This window comes from Ammospiza caudacuta, chromosome 5 (assembly GCF_027887145.1).
Source record: "Ammospiza caudacuta isolate bAmmCau1 chromosome 5, bAmmCau1.pri, whole genome shotgun sequence".
NCBI classification, from domain to species: domain Eukaryota; kingdom Metazoa; phylum Chordata; class Aves; order Passeriformes; family Passerellidae; genus Ammospiza; species Ammospiza caudacuta.
The window spans coordinates 24,931,775-24,946,055 of record NC_080597.1 but is presented as its reverse complement, the minus strand read 5'-3'; the positions used below and the strand labels follow the sequence as shown (position 1 = coordinate 24,946,055).

At 41.4% G+C, this 14,281-nt stretch overlaps 1 protein-coding gene across 2 annotated transcripts in view; it reads left to right on the top strand.

The window, feature by feature from the left end:
- Positions 1–14,281, top strand: part of NUAK1 (NUAK family kinase 1) — a 48,422-nt gene that overhangs the window by 11,956 nt on the left and 22,185 nt on the right. For both annotated transcript variants that reach the window (XM_058804898.1, XM_058804899.1), the window contains exon 2: positions 12,013–12,133. In XM_058804898.1, the coding sequence (XP_058660881.1) occupies positions 12,013–12,133 (121 nt within the window). The remainder of the gene's footprint in view (positions 1–12,012; positions 12,134–14,281) is intronic.

The following is a 14,281-nucleotide window of genomic DNA, read 5'->3' as shown; positions in this document are numbered from 1 at the left end:
GCACCTCAGAGCTGTATTAAAGCATACCCAAGGAGGGGAAATGGAGCTTGCTCTGTGTTCAGGGAAGCACTATGGATTTCTGCTGTGGGCAGTGCAGCACGAGTGAGCAATAAATGCAATATGTGCAAATGGTTTGTGGGGCTGAGTTGGACACGATCCGTGTTCCACTGGTGTTGTGTGGTGTTCCTTTGAGCAACATGAATATATGCAAAACTGGTGAAATGCATGTAATTAGCCTGACATTAGAGTTTATTAGGGCTACTGGAAGAACTTTAACCTGGGTAAATTAATAAGTCTGCTTTTATTTCACAGCATTGGAAATAATATATTTCCAGGAAATGTAGAAAAATGTCTTATTTGGGAGTTGGTTCTTAAATTATTTCCTCAGCTGAGGAATACGTAGTTCAAATGAGATTAAAGTTGTAATTTCCAGAGCAGCAATGCAGCTTCCCCTTTCAGGATTGTTTAACTAAAAAGTTAAACAAAGTGGGTTAGGCAGTCTCTTGGTCCGGTCCCTTGTGGACAGCAATTCACATTATGCAGCGCTGCTTTAATAGTCCTGCTTGGTCTGACATGATTTGTGGTATTTGCTGAGATGTGTTTCTGGACTGAGCAGCATGGAAGGGAATTGCTCCTCACTCTGAGGAAGGGGGTATGTCCAAGTGTGTGCAAAGGTCACTGACAGGGTGAAGTGGGAATCCTGGGCTGCTGTTGTTACACTACCTAACAGCTTAGCTTCTGGCAAGGGGATCCCAGAAACATGGGTTCTAACTCTCTCTCGTTCAACTGACTCCAGCCAAAACACATGCCAAAAAAGGTGTTTGTGCATGTTGAAGAAGGGGGTAACAGTCATGGAGCTCGCAGGGTCTGAAGGAGTTCTTAGGCAAAGCTTTCCATCCTGAAAAATAATTGCGTTGTGCTTTTTCCCTCCAAAGTTAAGTCTCCTCATAACTGCTTAGAGCAACTGCCTGCAGTTGTGAACTCCTCTTCTAGCAGGGAAAGCTGGAATTATGCATTTAAGGCTACAGAATTGCTAGATGGCCAGCCACTTAATTGTAGGAAAGTATAATTCATTCCTCACCCTCTCACATTCATTCCAAGCCCAACTGGCTGCAGGGAGCAAGAGTGTTCCCGTTCCTGTTTTACTCTCTCTCCTGAGCCATTAGGGTGGCCCTGGTAATTTACTTTCAATAAACAGAAATGAACAACAGGAGGTTCCTCTACCTTCAGGGGTGTAAATATTTCTCAGAAATCAGAGACGGATGGGGAAGAAATCTTAGCAAACTCCTTTCGTCCCACTGTAGTAATTCCACCACATTCCATCATAAATTCTAAGACGATCCCTTCCCAGAAGGAACCATTAAATAGGTAATGTCCAGACAGAACAATGTAATACTGAAGCAGTGTGTTAACAAAAACAAATTTAATATTGCAAAGCGATCTGTAAGCCCTGGAGCAAAATAATCTGGGTGAGGCTTTGATACACGATTGCCAATCTTTTTGTATGTCAAGAGTATTTTTCCAGATAGGATATGGGTTTATGGTTTGTTAGATTCCCACCAGGAAGTGGTGTTTATATTTTGATCCACCTTAGATCAGTTTAGGAAAGTATACTAGATACAGGTGCTTCTGATATTTCCATGTCATTAACCCTTCCAATTGTGCTGTTTAAACACATCTGTGCACCCTCCATCATGTAATTTCTGTGACCCACGGACTTTACATAACGAATCCTTGCTCATCAATGTAATTCTAAAAGACTAAAGTCTATAAATTCAGCTTTAAAAATCTTTTCACACTTAAAAATTCCGTTCTGTTAATTAGGAATGTCAGGTGGTCAAACAGTATGGTTTTTGGTTTTAATGAGTGTTGTGGTGCATGAAAGTACAGACATTTCTTTCAAAAAACACTCTTCCCAAGTTTTTCCTTGTACTATTGTAATTCTCGTGGTGAAACAGCACTTCTCTTTTTTCTCTGAAGGACTGTAGGACTGGAGAGCAAAATCAAAAGATCCCCACAGTACCGGCTGACTTCACATTTATGGTGGAAGAGGCATTGTAAATATGTGCAAAGCTCTCAGTGGTTCTGAGGTTTCTCTGAACTCGCAGAAGCTTCAGTGAAAAAGAGAGAATAATCCAAGTTACATTTATTTATCCACAACTTTTTCAAACAGAACGTACCAATAAATGAAAATGTGCTGTGAGATGGCTTCTTGGGAAGAAATGGTTCTAAGAGTTCAAACAATGTCTAACCCTCTTCCTTGATTAATGTGAATTACAGCCTTGCACTGATGTAGTACCTTTCACCTAAACCTGCAAAATCACTTCAGAGACTCTGGTAACAGCTGAGGTTACCATTATTTAGCAGCACATTGTAGCAGTTTGCAGCAGTTGCTTAGAGGGTCTGAATAACCCCATTTCCAATTTAAATTATTGGAGGAATTACAGGAGTAATTTTCAAACTGGAACTAGATCCAGGCACCAGGGCTTTGTACCTGTCTTCTTAAGAAAGTCATAAAGGGCTTTTTTTATAATGACACAGCCAAGATCTCGGTTTTATGTTTCATCCCCAAATTGATGCCTTGAACAGTGTGCACTCCTACTTTGGAGGATTACTTCAGTGTGGTTCACTGCTTATTCACAATGAAAAAACAACATTGAATTAAAGTTCCTCTCTGCTGCCTCAGGTTAGCATTTTGCATTACATCAGCAGCTGTGGTAGCTGTGAGATCAAGCCCCAAAATTACTGTGAAATCTATCTTCCAGGTTTTGGAGAGTGGATCTGTAATACCCATGTAACATTGAGAACAGTGAACTTGGGGCTTGTGAATTCTTTCAGTCCTCTTAAATTCTTTTGAGAATTCTTGTGAATTCTTTTCAGTCCTTGCCAGTAATTTAATTAGTGCTAAACAGTCTGCACACAGACTTGCAGAAATTAAAAGACTGACTGACACAGGTTTCTCTTTCAGTGACTTTTCCTCTTTTGCTTATGTGCTGGATAGAGCTGTGCTGTTTGGAAGTCGATCAGTAATGATTGCACAATTCTAACCTCATTTAAACTATGATATAAACAGACATGATAGAAACGGATGCTACCAGGTTTTTTCCTACTTAAAAGTGAAGTCAGCTTTTTTTTTTCTGTTGGTTTTTTTTTTCCCTCCTTTTCCCCCCCTTTATGGTTCCAACAAAATTGTAACCTGGAAGAAAAGCAATTAGACTTTGTGAAATCCCAACTCAGTGTAGTATTTGGCTTTGGTAAATGTGGAAGCCAAAAATAAACATCTGCTTGGCAACTTCACTAGAAGTTAACTGTAAGTGCAGTTTTCATCTTTTGAGTGAATGTGGCATTCCATGCTGGTTAACATCTCTTAAGGAGAATGATCCATAGTTGAGGCTGTAAAGCATTTTTTTTTCTTTTTTAATTACAGTTATGAACATCCATTGCCTTGGGGAAATCCCCTACCCCAGTTTCTTTCCAGTCCTAATTTCTTATGTGCCAAAGCATGAACTTTTCTTGAAAGTTTGAAAGTAGTTGGATGGGATATTTGTGAGTTATTAGACTCACAGATTGGAAAGGAGATGGTCTTCCATCAAGCTGTGCATGATATGGAGTTACATTTGGAAGTGTATTAGAGAAAATGTAAACAGTCCCACTCTTTTCTCCAGGAGGGTGAAGTCTGCACATGATAGGGACTCTCCCAGGATGCCACACCAGCCTTAGGCTCCAGTTCTGATAGGACACAGCTGCAAACATCTTTAATAACCTGGTCATGTAATATCTTTGCTTTTCAACAAATCTTCTGCAACCTCTGCCCCTATCACAGCAAATTTGTTTTACTGTGGGTTAGGGAGGATTGAAGTGAATGCAGATTTGTGGCGGCATGCTATTGGGACAGTGGGGAGGGGTGAGAAGGGGCAACTTGAGGCATCACTAAGGGAAACACATCATTATTGCTAGGGATGGTGGTTATTTGTAGGATCTTTCTTCTAGAACTGAACAGTGCTATGACTTAGGACTTCAGTAGTGTGGTGTAAAATCTTCTGGGAAGGGAGAAGTTTTTTGGTATATTTCTGACATGCATTTCTTGAGGCAAGGTTTCTCAGCATTAAATGAAGAAAGGTCTGCCAGGGAAATTTGTCAGAGAATGCATGGTGTAAATGTGCCAGACTTTTTAGACGTAGCTGAGGGTAGTGGGTACCAGACAATGAAGGGATGCAAATTTCCCAGTTAGGCAGTAGTTACTCAGAAAATGTGCTCACAAATCCTGATAACAGGCACCGTATGTGGGGGTGAGGAAAGAAGTGGAGGAAGGGTGTTGTATATTCCTCCTATCACCCACTTTATATATATACAGTATAAATGTGTTCACCTGATACCTTCTACTGTTCATAAAAACTTGATTCCACAAACATCTTTCTCTGTGAATAAAGGGGGAACTAGAGAGAATATGTAATCCCCTTGCTGAGTGTTTGTGAATAGTTAATTCCTCTTCTCCACTTGGTGAATCATCGTTTATGATATGATAGCAGCAACTATATCTAGCAGAACCTGAAAAGGAAAATTAAACCTGAGGTAATCATACCTTCATTCTCCCAGAGACAGTGGCACATTGTCCCTCAGCTTATGCAAATAGAATTTTTATTTAACATTTATCACACTGACTCAGGACTTCTAGTGCCTTGACACAAGAGTGAGTTTCCCTACAGTAGTGACATCAGCTTTGGCTTTTAGAAATATAATCTGTCTGGTACATTGTGAAGAGGGTAATGAAACAGGGAGACACTGATGTTTGCTGTATGCTGTTACCATGCAGAGTGAGGCAGCTGTAAAAAATACCTTTATGTCCCAAAAGCACATGGACCTGAGAGGTGCATCGAGGCACGTGCATCATTGCCCTTTATGTGTGCAGCTGCTGGCTGGCAGCAACAGTAATGATGTTTTGTTCTTGGTAACATCTAGGACACGAACAAACATGGTGGAACAAAGTAATGAGCAGAAGCTGAGATTTAAATCAGCATAAGCTCACTTGGGTGCAGATGGCACCAGTTACTGCTTTGAGCAACTCTCCCAATTACTGCACAGTTTGCCAGCATATCCAAGAATAGAGTGGGCCTGCTGATAAATAATTAATAAGGATTTTGTTGAGTGCTTGTCTCCCACGCAGTATCACCACAGAGATGATCTGGCTTTTAGGATGTGAAAACTAACAATCTCTGAAACAATGGCATTGTGTCAACCTTACTCTTTGCCTGAAAGGGAGAGCTCTGAGAGATGTGTTAGCAGATTGCACAACGCCAGGCACTAATTTTGCTTACACTCACAGTGGCCTTTTGTCAGCTTTTCAGTGACTGCATGAAATGTTTTCTATGACCATGCAGAATCTTGTTCTTAGAATTGCATGTCCTGCATGATGCTCTTTAGTACTGCATCTGGCCCAGGGCTGGAATCTCAAGATAACTTTTTTTCAGCAAATGGACATGGCAAAGGTATAATCATGTGGTAGGAGGCTTACAAAAAGAACTCCTCATAAGTGTACCTTTTCAGAACCCTTTGGATGCTTCATTTTCCCCTTTTCAGAACCCTTTGGATCCTTCTTCCCACCTGGAAGGTCCAGAGGCCAATTAGACAGTTATTCAGCCCACCCCCTGCCTTTCCTTTTTCTCCTTTGTGCAACCTCTGGAAGTGCCATTTCAATGCAACTGCATTATCAGCATTCCCCTCCTTATCATTTGATTGCAGCCACCTCAGAGACCACATAATTTTGTAGCTTTGTTTCTTTTCCTCTTGGGTTGGTGATGTCGGGGCTAAGAGCCATAGGCAGAGACTCCCCTGGAAAAAACATTATATGGTGCCAGACTTTCTTACTTGGCTCTTTGGAGCTGGAGAAAGAACAATGTACCTTTTCTCTCCCCACCCCCGAACATCCTCTGCTCTCCCTTTCTCTTCCTCCCCTGGTTGATCAACCTATTCTTTACCTCCACACCCCGTTGGCACTTGGCACATTGCACTTCCCACCTTCGAATCTCAAAGAAAGGAAGCAGAGCTGTGAAACTGGCTGGGCTCACCCACTTCCCATCGCTGGGTAGGGATGAATTCAGTTCACAGCTTTCAGAAAGAAGAGTTTTATGTGTATTTAACCTTCCCCTCCCTCTTCACCCAAATAAAATGTTTTTAAATAATTTTCTTTAAGCATCTTTTCTGACATATTGCTCAGTGGCAACGAGCTGGTTTCCCTTTCTCAGGGAACTTCACTCTCTGTCCTGATGGTGGTTTTTTGACTCTCCATAATAGTATTGCTACAGCCCATTGGAATTTGTTTGAGCATGGATGGTATGTACAAGTGCTGGAACCAGCTTAAAAGTCACAGCCTCCCTCGGTGGAAAAAAACAGTTCATATCTCACTGTGGTCCTAAAAATAGCCTTGGTAGATAATAGAGAGTGGAAGATAGTCTTCAATGGGTCTGAATGTACTGCATGCAGAAATTGCTGTGGAAGGGTCAGTGGTTTGTGCCATTTAAGTAGTCAGGCTTAGCTACAGCACTCACCGACTTAAAAATCTGTGACTCTGCACTGTGGCTAGTACTACCTTAATTTCTATTCACACAACTCAGCTGGAAATGAGGCAAACTTAGGTTCATTAGACTAAAATGAACACATGAACCAACTTCTTGAAATCAATTAAAATAGATTCTCACTTTGATAAAAACAGAGCTTTTTTTTTTTTTTTTGCTCAGCTGTAAATGATGATGCCAGCAGAGACTTGGCAGACATGAGGCATGGAGATTTGATATGGAAATGGGCACCTATTGCCATGCCCTTTGCCAGATATTTAGACCTGGAGATACCTTTATGTACACAGTGGTCTTGATCAGGCTCTGTAAAAATAAATTCTACCTGTTTTGCTCTGCTAAGCAGCCAAGAAGCTTGAAAAGGAAGAAAGACATTTCTGTCACAGATACGACTGAATGTACAGAAACCTTTGCAACTGTCATACTTTTGAAGTATTGAAGTATTTATAGTTCAATTCCAGTTATTTGTATGAAACAAAAGCAAAGAAGCATGAAGTGTGTTGGAAAATACTTCTTAATCTCTCTACACCAGTTCAGGGAGTGAGTATAAATCCTCTTTCCAGCAAATGGAAACCAGTAATTTATTGGAGCCTTGAAAACAATTTATTTCTCTACGATTCCTGCCCAGCACACTCTGCAAACTGACTCATGGAGGGATGGGAAGCCAAAAGTTCTGCTCCCTCTTTTCTGTCTGTTTCTGGAAGGCAGAGCAGCAGTGAAGCTGGGGCTGTGCTTGTGCAGAGCAGTTTGGAGGTGCCTGGTTGTATTAGAGGTTCACACCCCCTGCCTGTACCATAGATTTGGGGAGGGTATTCTCTTTACCTCCTTCTGAGCAGAGACTGGTACCAGAACTGGTGGTGCAGGTGGAGGCATTTCATCCCATGTCTGATGGTCTTTCTCTCCCCCTGACCCATGTGTGGGAGCATGCAGCCATCAGAACCGCAGAAGATACTGGGGATGGTTTTGGTGCACACAGCCAGTAATGATTTCCAGAAGGAAACTTCACATGGCCTAGTTTTGAGCTGTGACCTTGGTGCTCATGCATGTATTTAACTTTGCATGTGTGAACTGTCCCACAAAAGTCGATGGCCTGCTCACATGTGTGAAGTTAGGCATGTGCTAAAGTGTTCTGCCAGATTGGATACTGTGTCTATAGGGGCTTTGGGTGAACTTGAACCTGTTTTGTTGGGGTGAGAGGCTTTAAATTTCGTGATTAGGAATCTGATACATTACTCTCTCTGAGTGCAAGGTCTTGGAGTTATCTGAAATTCTCATTAAGACAAGAAGCTAGGAAAAATACAAATTCCTCCACTAGTAGTGTTACTAAAAATACTATAATTAAATTATCTAAGTCTTAAACCCAGTAAAACATATTGAAAAGTGTGGTAGAGGTATAAGTACAGTGTTTTGAGAGTACCAAAGGGACTAACAGCACTTTCTCTGCAGATATTGAGCTGGAATATTTGGAGTAGTTAATGTAGCTGATGTAGAAAGTGTGTTGCTTTTTCTGTAATCTTGATTCATAGGCTGTGACCCTTAATAAATTTTGATGTTGCCCACAGGGAAGCCACTGCTTTCAGAGAAAGCAAGAAAGCAGGCTAGAAAGAAAGAAAGAAATGAGCCTTAAGAATGAACAAACAAGTTCTTTCATAAGGTATTTTTCAATTTGCCTTATTTCTTATTATGCTGAAGTTATTCAGGTCCTTCATGCAACAGTCTTGTAAGTGGGGTTTAGAAAAATTTGAGCCAGCTCTGTCTGGTATTAAAAGCATAAGCCCTTTTGAAAATGTATTTTCTGGAATATATTTCTGAAAGAAATAAATTTCATGAGAGAAGTTATATTATTATATATTTTAGAAGACCTGGAAGGGAGGCTTGTTTTACAGTCCGATACCATAACATACAGCTGGGGGTCTTGCTTTGCTGAGAGATATGAAAACAATGAAACATGTAATAAATACCTGGAATGTGATTGTGATTTGTAATGTTTCCATGAAATACTGAATAAAACCCAGCTGGGCTGCTTTCTTGTTGGTGTTGGTTTTTTTCACTGCAGTAGACTTGAGCCCAAGTATTCTTGCTGACGTGGTCTGAGCAGACTGGTGTAGGTGAAAGAATTGACTGGCAGAAATCTGTTTCTTAGAATGGAATAGCTGGAATGAATGCTGTCCTGCTCCACTAATCCTGCTCTGGGATGCCAGCTCTGACAGTCTGCTGACACCCATCACTCACTGTTTGGCCTTTCAGACCAGGTCACCAGCAAGGCTGTGGATGCCTGATAGCCTTTGAAGTGTGGAACCTATCCACTTGGGGATTGTGCAGGCCACCAGGCAGATGGCATGGGGTGAAAAGTATTTTTTGGGATGCCTTTGAACCTTTCACTTTCCTGTTACCCTTTTTGAGGAGAAAAATAGCAGTTGAACATTGGGAAAGGTATCAGAAGTCATCCTTTAATAACAAGATGATTTGTTGAATAAGGCACTTCTGTGGTGTGTTGCGCAGTTTGGGAGGAAGAGGCAGGCAGCAATTTCTGAGATGATACTGCCCTTGTTTCCTTACTGTCCTTGTTTCCTTTAGGAGTTATGTCACCTTTCTGTTTTGATTTCTCACCTTCTGAAAGTGGATAAATTGTGCTGTTTCACCAATTACTTATCAAGGTTTAACTAATAAATGGCTACAACTTATGTGCTGTGCAAATAGAGAGTGATACTACTTTGTGAGCATGTGAGTAAACCTCTCTTTTGTGCGAGTGCTTGTACTGGTAACGTACAAGGGGCACTGCCTCCCACGCAGCGCTCTTGCTGTGTGTCAGGATTGCAGGGCATGGGCTGACCATGGCCAGGTGGATGCCCTGGCTCCACTGACACCACTGAAGTAAAGATATTTCACACCTGCTGATTGTCTTTCCTTGTTTCCAAGTGCCGAGTGAGGGAAGAGAAAGTCTTGAATGTTAAAACCCAAGGGATGTGTTCAGCATGTATTCTTTCCTTATATTTGGGATGAGACATTACAGCCTGGATGTCTGACAAAATCTCAAGTACTTTGGCTGGGCTGTTGAATTCTGCCTCTGCAACTGGGAAGTGATGCTTTCAGGAGAGCTTAAGTACCATCTTTGAAATTTGGGAAAACTTTTAGGAATAGCCTTTATAAATTAAGGTGCCTTAATTTTCAGCATGGGTTGTGAGACTGTAAACTCTGTGGTCCTGTTAAAAAATATCTTCCCAGGCAACACATTTGTTTGCATTAGAATAATGATCCAAATGTATACTTACAAAGTGCTACCACACTTTTCAATCATGTTTGCATTTTTGTATCTAAAAATATGTTTTCTTATATGCAATTTTCTACAGAGGCCAGTGGGTAGATGTGCAAAAGTCCTGTCTGTGAAGCACGCAGTCAAGTTATCAGGAGATTGGCGTGTCCTCTAGGTTGCTGTTATTACTTTACCAGCTGTGAATAGGGAAGAATTTGCTCCCTGTTGTATATTTGACAATGAAACCCTTCTTAAATTCTTCCTCAGAGCCAAATACAAGGCTGTTTTTTAATAAAAAATGTGTTTTTACCCATGTCTATATTTATTGCAGGAATGCACATACCGCTCCAAGAGCCACCCACATCCTTCTGTATACAGGGTGTATTTGCATTTGCAATCAGTCCCAATGCAAACGTGGGAAGGGGAAAAATCCATTGTCATCTTTAGAGTTGGTTGCCTTTTCCATCTCTAGAATTACTTGGAGGCTATCTTGGTCACTCATTCAATTAAGATCTGTTGTATTACCTTTTCTAGAAATATGTGCCATGTAAAGAAGACTATAGCTATGTTGTTACTTTTAAAGTCTGTATTCCAAATGTTTGGGTCAAGAGGAAAAAAAGAATTGTTTTGGGTTTAACATGTAAATCGTTTTGTCCCTTGATTTCTTTTTGTTCTACTGTCCCAAAGTAGGGGAGCACTTGAGAAAGAGCTTAATTTTAAGCACGTGCAGCAGTCTTTGGGAATTCAAGGGGATGAGGCATATGCTTAATGCTTTTTCGAACAATGTTGCTTTTCAGAGTTGAAGACTTTGTAGGAAACCTGATCCTTTAAAGTGGCTCCTGTTTATGTACATTTAAATTTTATAATATTGTAGGTTTTTCTCTTCTTTCTTCAATATCCTCAATGCTACATCATATAATGAAAACAATACTGGTCATGCCACTTGCAATTACTGCCTTGAAGCAGGCAGTGAATTTTTTTTTTCCTAGAGTAACTGAGGAAATAATGTAAATCATAGATTTACAAATGTTTTCCCAGGAGAAGTCCACAGTAGTTGGCTGCAAAGAATGCCACAAGTTTGGTTTACCCATAAAAGGGTGGTCATCTCAGCAGGTCAGTGATGTTTTTCAATGACTTATTGTTGATTTTAAGCTAGCTGATAATTTATTCCCTGAACTCTAGCTTAAAAAAACAATGCAGGGTAAATATTGAGCATAATAAAGACCATGATGCCATTCAGTATGCACAATGCCCTCACCTTCCCTCTCCCACCAGCTTCTCTGCATTGTTGCTTTCTTCATTTCTCATAGGGCATGAGATTACCTCCACAGTTATTTATGGGAGTGTTCAGATAAGCCCTTTTTTCACAGGCAACACACATACACACACAAGGACTGTTATAATTTGAGTTTATATTGCAAGTTCAGCTATCACTTCCTCTGTTCCCACCCTGCCTTTTGGAAAGACATCCAGTCACATGATATGCTTGTAAAAAAGCTTGCTGATTGAGGAAGGATGCAGGAAGGATATGGTTTTGCAGAGACTGCATAAGTGTTGTGTAGGACCTGAAGCTTGGGTTTATATAAGGATGAGTTTAGATGTGAATTTTAAAGATTTATTTATTCTGATTTTTGAATAAGTCACAACTCCTGAACAGTATGCCTGCTTTAGAGAACCATGGACTAATCTGTGTTAATGGGATCATTTATGTATTAACATGGATATCAATACATAATTGGCACCCTGGATTCCCTGCCTCTGTTCCATCAGAGATATCAAAGTTTTTTCAAATAAATTGTCTCAAAAGTTTCTTTTTGAAATTGTCAGATGCAATCATGTCTTAGCAAATGTGCTTCCCATCAAATTCTCTTGAGGAGTTTTGCCATTTGCATAAGGAGAGTGCTTAGGCTAGCACAGAAATCTTTCTGAAGGATGCTGTGTTCCCCCTCAGTAAAGTCCTAAGACCTGAAGAGCCCAAAACTTCATGTCACCCATTACACTGTCATGAGAGTGTATTTATTGTTATATAGTGAGGGAGCTGGAGCATGGAGGTTTGTATTTTAAAAGTTTGTTTTGGTCATTCCATGTTCTGCCAACATCTAACATCTGTATTTATTTTTTAACTATTCTTAGTGGATTAGATGCATCTGTTCAGTTCCAAGAATAACGCTTGATTTCCTGCATTTATAGGTTGCAATAAAATCCATTCGTAAGGACAAAATTAAGGATGAACAAGATATGGTTCACATCAGACGGGAGATTGAGATCATGTCATCCCTCAGCCACCCTCATATCATCACCATATATGAAGGTTAGTGAATGTGGTTTTCCTCCCTGACTGCTCTGTTACATTCTTGCAGACCTGATGTTCCTGTTTCTTGAGATTGAAACCCTTACTCCTGGTGTAGCTCATCCCTTACCAATGAGACTGCCTTGAGCACTGCCTTCCCTCTGAGCTACCAGTGTTTCACAGATGCATAAACCTTTGCTAGGAAGAGCTTCTTCTTGTGTGAGTTCATTGTGTCAGTCGCAGGTGGGAGATGGTTGCATGTATCACCTCATGTCCTTGCTCCCACTGTACAGTTCAGTTTCATTTCAGCCTGATGTCCGTTTCTGTTCCCAGCCCCTAGACCAGTCCTTGTTTACTTTATTTTCCCTGGACTGCACACGACTGTCCTTATCTGCTCTAGGACTTTGGACCTCCCTTACCAGTCAGTTCAAGTTGCTACTTCTGTCATTGCAGCTTTTCCCCCTGAATCCCAGTGTCCACTTCCTGTCCACCGCTGCACATTTTCCTGTCACTCTGGTGGCTGGCTTATCATTCCTTTTTCCTTATCCTGTCTTCCTCCTCTACCTCCTTTCTTCCTGGGACACAGCTGGGAAGATTTGCCAGTTTATTTATGTCCCAGTACTAGCTTGGCAGGTCATGTTAAGTGCATGCTAAAAGATGCCAGTCAAAAGGCCTTTTGCTGCAGGGAGGGAGGCTGCATGTTATCTTGGGATTGTGGGATCTCAGCACCTCAGGATGGAGGTGCAGAGAGGCCGAGACCACCCTTGGGGGGCTCGGGAATCCTGGAATGTTGCCAGAAGTGTCTGGTGGCAGGATTTTGATCCTACACAGGAGATGAGACCTGTATGAGGGCTGGGAGGAATTCACTGGGTGAATGGTGAAGGGATAAGTTAGTTAAAGTGTAGAACACAGGGTTTAGGATTTTGGTACAGGGGGGTCTAAAGAAGTAAGATGGAGGAATTGGGGCGTGTCCTGTCCTTCTTCTTCTTCTTCTTGGCCTCCATCTTCTGTGGTGGTGGTGGCACTTTGGGATTGGTCATTACTAGAAGTGCACAGGTTAATAAGAGTAGAAAGTATTGGAGAAAAATGATAAATATTGTACACGTAACTTAGGGTATAAAGATAAGTGACCGCCCGGGGGCTTCGGGAGTGTGCCCATGGCTGGCTTGCTGTGCAGACCTCTGTCGGGCTGAAAGAAAATCTTTTAGATAAACAATTAATAAACACCGAGACCGAGACAAGATCAGAAGTCTCTCCTCGTTCTTTGAAGCGTCGGCTCTCCAAGGCCATCCTTGAGAATTCCATGCACACCTAAAACAGCAGAAAACCTAAACAGCCTAAACAGCCGAGAAACAGAGCAAAAATGGCATTCCCTGAGCTAACTATCTCCGGTAATAAATCAGCCCAGCAAATCAGCAAGAAGAACGCCGGGAGAAAAATGGAAAACCCAACAGGGATGTAGACTCCAGAGGTTCAGAGAGACCTGGGTCAGGCAGTCTTATCCCTGGGGATCACCCTTTTTCCTCTGTGAAGAGCAGGAAGCCTGAATGTAGCCCTACACGTTTCCATAGCTGTGAGGTAAATGAAGAAAGTGATGAGATGTGTATGGCAGCTCTGCTCTGAGAGTTGATACGACTGATTAAAACAAGGGCTGTCTTGGCATACTGTTACACTATCACATATTGAGTTATTCGAAAGCATGTTCTTGTACTTGAAAAGAGATGAGTATCTGTCTTTTTATTGAATAAACTAATAAAAAGGATCTGGGAACAGAAAAGGGGAGGGATGCTGTGTCAGCATGTGGGTTGCAAATGGAACAAAAGTTACTTCAAATATGGATGGGAACTCTGGAAGAAAAAATATTAAGCATGCTGTGGTTCTTTGACCAGTTGCCCTTCTCATACTTACTTAAAATAGTTTTTACTGAGTTAAAATATTTGTAAAAGTGAAAAAGATTACAGCATTTTTAGGAAGCAGACACTAAGTCCTGGGGGAGTAAAACTTCCCTCTCTGGCCCTGCGGAGACAGGAGCAATGCTTCTGCAGCAAAGCCAGCTGAGCTCCACGATGGAGAATTCATCTTGTCTGAGGAGGATGAGCACCCGTATCAGGTTCTGGTGTGTTTTCCAAGCAGTCAGAGTCAGTATTTGGCCTGTAGCAGCCAATGCTG